Below are 3508 nucleotides of genomic sequence, written 5' to 3'. Positions count from 1 at the left end.
AAAGTCGAAATCAACTTCCTGCCAACATAAAGAGGACAACCAATATATATAAGGGAATTCTTTGTGTTTGTAGCCAGTGATATGTTTAATCCTTGCTATATCATTAGCATAGACGTTTGGTTTAACTAAAAACCAACTCTTGTCTTCATTGATCAATTGTCCTTAGCAATCTACATATTTCTGGAGTTGGAGCTTCAGCAACTTCAGAGACACCTGACATCTTGCTGGTATAATTTCTAAAAGTTCAATCCACTTTTTAATTTGTTCAAAGGCCATAACGAACCCATTTTGGTTGTTTGTTTTATGTACGACGTAGTGGTTTGAAACACATTCAAATTCAACATGTTTTAAGGCCGATCAGTCAATCTAATTTCTGCTAATAAAGTTCAACGACTAAAAAAAAAACAGAAGAAGAAGAAGGAAAAGCAAATGGTCTTGGAAAAACCAAGATGGTAAATTTTATCAAGAAGGTATATGCTCCAATCATTGTGCTCTACTGCTATCTCAGAGATTCATGAAGGCAGTAGTAAAAAACCAACCAAATCAACAGAAAAAAAAAATATATGTACATCAACATTCAAAATAGTACGTAGTAGGTACTACATTAGCTCTATACCAGTACAAAAAAGAAGATACATTTAACTTGATGGATCTCTGTGTATTAGTGATACCCAATTGGTGCTGGAGAGTCCTTGAGCTGTTGTCCCTGATAATGAATGTCCTGCAATCAAAACCATAGAAATTAGTTAGTCAGGACTTAAGAGCAAACATCAAGCATATTTAATTAATTAATTAGAGTTTGCTATATAAACAGTTTATAACTGTTTTGTGTTAATCCAATATGTAAGTTAAAATTCTTACAGATGCAAAGTGGTTGACATCGCGGTGATGAGCCTCGTCAGCCCTAACAACCAAGACAACATCACGGAGAGTGGAGTCTTTAGGGAGACGCCAGTAATCAATGGCAATAGCAGGAGCAGGGACGTTCTCAATGTTACCCTTGTCCAATTCCTTGAGGAACTCAGTGTAGGAATGAATAGCCTCTTCTTCCAAGTATCCAACGATACGATGAGCCAACTTTGGAGAAACAAGGTAAGTGACAAAGTAGGCGTTGAAGAAGACGCCTTGCACTGCAAAGACAAGTGCACGCTCGTACCAATTAGGCTTGGCAACTTCCATGAAAGTCATTAGATGCATCCTCTCATTTTCAGCTTCTTCTAACAGTGCTTTGATCCATCCTCCACTCTGTTCGAATCGCCTCAGTGATTTGCAGTGCAACAACATTCCTCCCACCATTCCAGGCACTGCAGCCACTGTTTCCAACATCATTGCTCTACAACCATATCTCCTCTGCATGCACCACATTAATTAATTATATATAACCACACTAGCTAATTAAGTAGGTATAAAATAATTTGTGGTAATAATTAATTCCACATCCACAATATCATTCTTGCCCATCCGATGCTTCATTTTCAATGATAAAATATTCAAGTTGACTATTTTTTTATATATGTTGATAGCATAAAAAAGAGTTATTCTTGAATCTGGATCTATAACCGAGTAAAATTACTTAAAACTGATCCCTTTATTTGTTTGTTTGTTTTTTCTTATTTGCTTTCAATTAAAATTTACCACAGAAGCAACTAGTACTATTTTTATTTCTATAAACTATAAGAAAACAATCTAATTAAATTCTTCGGAAACGGCATTAAAAGCTTTTCTTTTAAGAGCTAGCCAAATTATAATTCCAAGATTCAAAATAAAAGGTAAAAAGTAGAGTATCATAGCCTGAAATAATAATAATAACTATAATAATAACAATAATTATTATTATTATTATTATTATTATTATTATTATTATTATTATTATTAAGCTCTAAGCAATAATCCAAAATTCTGGGAAAGGTAACTGAACTTTTTTTCTCCTCTAAATTGGGTGAGAGCCACCAAATTTGTTCGGACAAATAACGTCATATTCAAACAACCAGAAACACAAATACAAGAAGAAAAAAAAACTTAAATACCTGAAAAAATATATCAGTGGGGTATCGGAGAGCCTTAACAGTCCAATAAGCAAATTTGTCCAAGAAAGTGGTTGGCGCGTGGTGTTTCGTCAGATCTATTGTCAAATCAGCCTTGTACGTCTCCCATGGCTACATCCCACAAAATAAATCCACCATTAAATTCTCTAAAATCTCGACAAATTTCAAAAAGAAAAAATCAGAAAATATGTGAAAAGCTAAATTACACTTACCCTAAAGCAATTCCATTTCCATTCAGTACCGTCCTCTTTAGTAACCTTTGAAGGCGGAACACCCCAATAACTCACTACTGATTTCTCATCACCGCCATCACCGCCGCCAGATGCGGCGGTGCCGCCATTTTCCACTTTCTTATCGTGCTGCTTATCATTCAAAGCCATAGTACTAGCGCTGCGTGAACCCATCACTGGAATATGCCTAACCCACGTCAGCAACGCTTTCTCCGATGGATTCACCGGAACCCCATGCATGAAACCGGCGGCGCCAGTCATAACCCCGGTTCCGGCGTCATTTCGAAGAATTGCAGTGGAGAAGTAACGTGGACCCATGTGACCCATCACAGTTCGGGTCATCCTTGTCGCTCCACGTATCATCATCTTTAATAACTTCGATCAAAATTCAAGAGTTGCAGGAAGTTTGGAAAGAATCTTGGGGAAGAAGGCAAGAGGTTTTCTTTTTGTAATATTTCTGTTTTCTTTTTTTTTTTTGTGTTGTGTGAAGGGTTTACGAAACATGCTCCTTTTATATAGGGTGACATTTGTATATTCTCGCTTAATTTAAATTGTTTTTTTTTTTGTTTAGTTTTTGTTATGCGGTTGGTTCGCTCAAGCTTCGCGTGAAGACTGTGTGGGACCGACGGTTACGTATATTTTATTAATTTATGGCGGAAATTTCTTTTAGCGTTTGAGATATTTTGAGATGTGTGGTTCCGTAAATTCTGGAGAAACCTCAAATGACTAAAATGACCCGTGCCACAACTTGAACTTGAAAAATCTAAAGTTTAGTGATTTTGTTCAAGTCAAATCAAGTATGTTGAATATGACTAGAAAGTCAAGTCATAGATTGAATACTATTAACAACAAACTTTTGTGGTGTATGTTTGCTAAAAGTATGAGTTTCTTATACCATTATTATACGTATAATCTCTGATTGACATGCGTTGATATTTTCTTTTATGTATGAAATAGAATATGTAAATAAAATTACAACAACAACAAACCTATTGAATTTTCACAAGTGAGATCTGGGAAGTATAGTGTGTACACAGACTTATCCCTATCCTAGGAGGGTGAAGATGCAATTTTCAATAAACCCTTGACTAAAAAAAAGATTAAATTAAGCAGTGGCAACAAGCAATAACAAAAAAAAAATATTAAGAAAATTGAAGCGAAAGATAGCAATCAAACAGTAGATAGTAATAGCAATCCGCGAATAAAAAAGATAACATTCTAACATTAATATTA

At 35.2% G+C, this 3508-nt stretch overlaps 1 protein-coding gene across 1 annotated transcript; it reads right to left on the bottom strand.

The window, feature by feature from the left end:
- Positions 1 to 420: 420 nt before the first annotated feature.
- LOC109240453 (ubiquinol oxidase 2, mitochondrial) lies at positions 421 to 2776 on the bottom strand. Its single transcript, XM_019407104.1, has 4 exons — positions 2258 to 2776; positions 2028 to 2156; positions 862 to 1350; positions 421 to 721 (listed from the first exon to the last, which is right to left on the bottom strand). The coding sequence occupies exons 1-4, from the start codon at positions 2639 to 2641 to the stop codon at positions 662 to 664; spliced, it is 1062 nt and encodes a 353-aa protein (XP_019262649.1). The 5' UTR covers positions 2642 to 2776; the 3' UTR covers positions 421 to 661.
- Positions 2777 to 3508: the final 732 nt, after the last annotated feature.

This window comes from Nicotiana attenuata, unplaced genomic scaffold (genome assembly GCF_001879085.1).
Source record: "Nicotiana attenuata strain UT unplaced genomic scaffold, NIATTr2, whole genome shotgun sequence".
NCBI classification, from domain to species: domain Eukaryota; kingdom Viridiplantae; phylum Streptophyta; class Magnoliopsida; order Solanales; family Solanaceae; genus Nicotiana; species Nicotiana attenuata.
Note: the sequence above shows the minus strand (reverse complement) of the source record. Positions and strands in the feature narration are given on the sequence as shown.

Bases quoted from the DNA above. Each gene is read 5' to 3' on its own strand.
- LOC109240453 (XM_019407104.1), bottom strand. From the start codon at position 2,641: ATGATGATACGTGGAGCGACAAGGATGACCCGAACTGTGATGGGTCAC. The intron at 1,351-2,027 runs GTATTTAAGTTT...TGGTGCATGCAG, and splicing joins CCACTGATATATTTTTTCAG to AGGAGATATGGTTGTAGAGC. The intron at 722-861 runs GTAAGAATTTTA...TTTTGATTGCAG, and splicing joins ATGTCAACCACTTTGCATCT to GACATTCATTATCAGGGACA.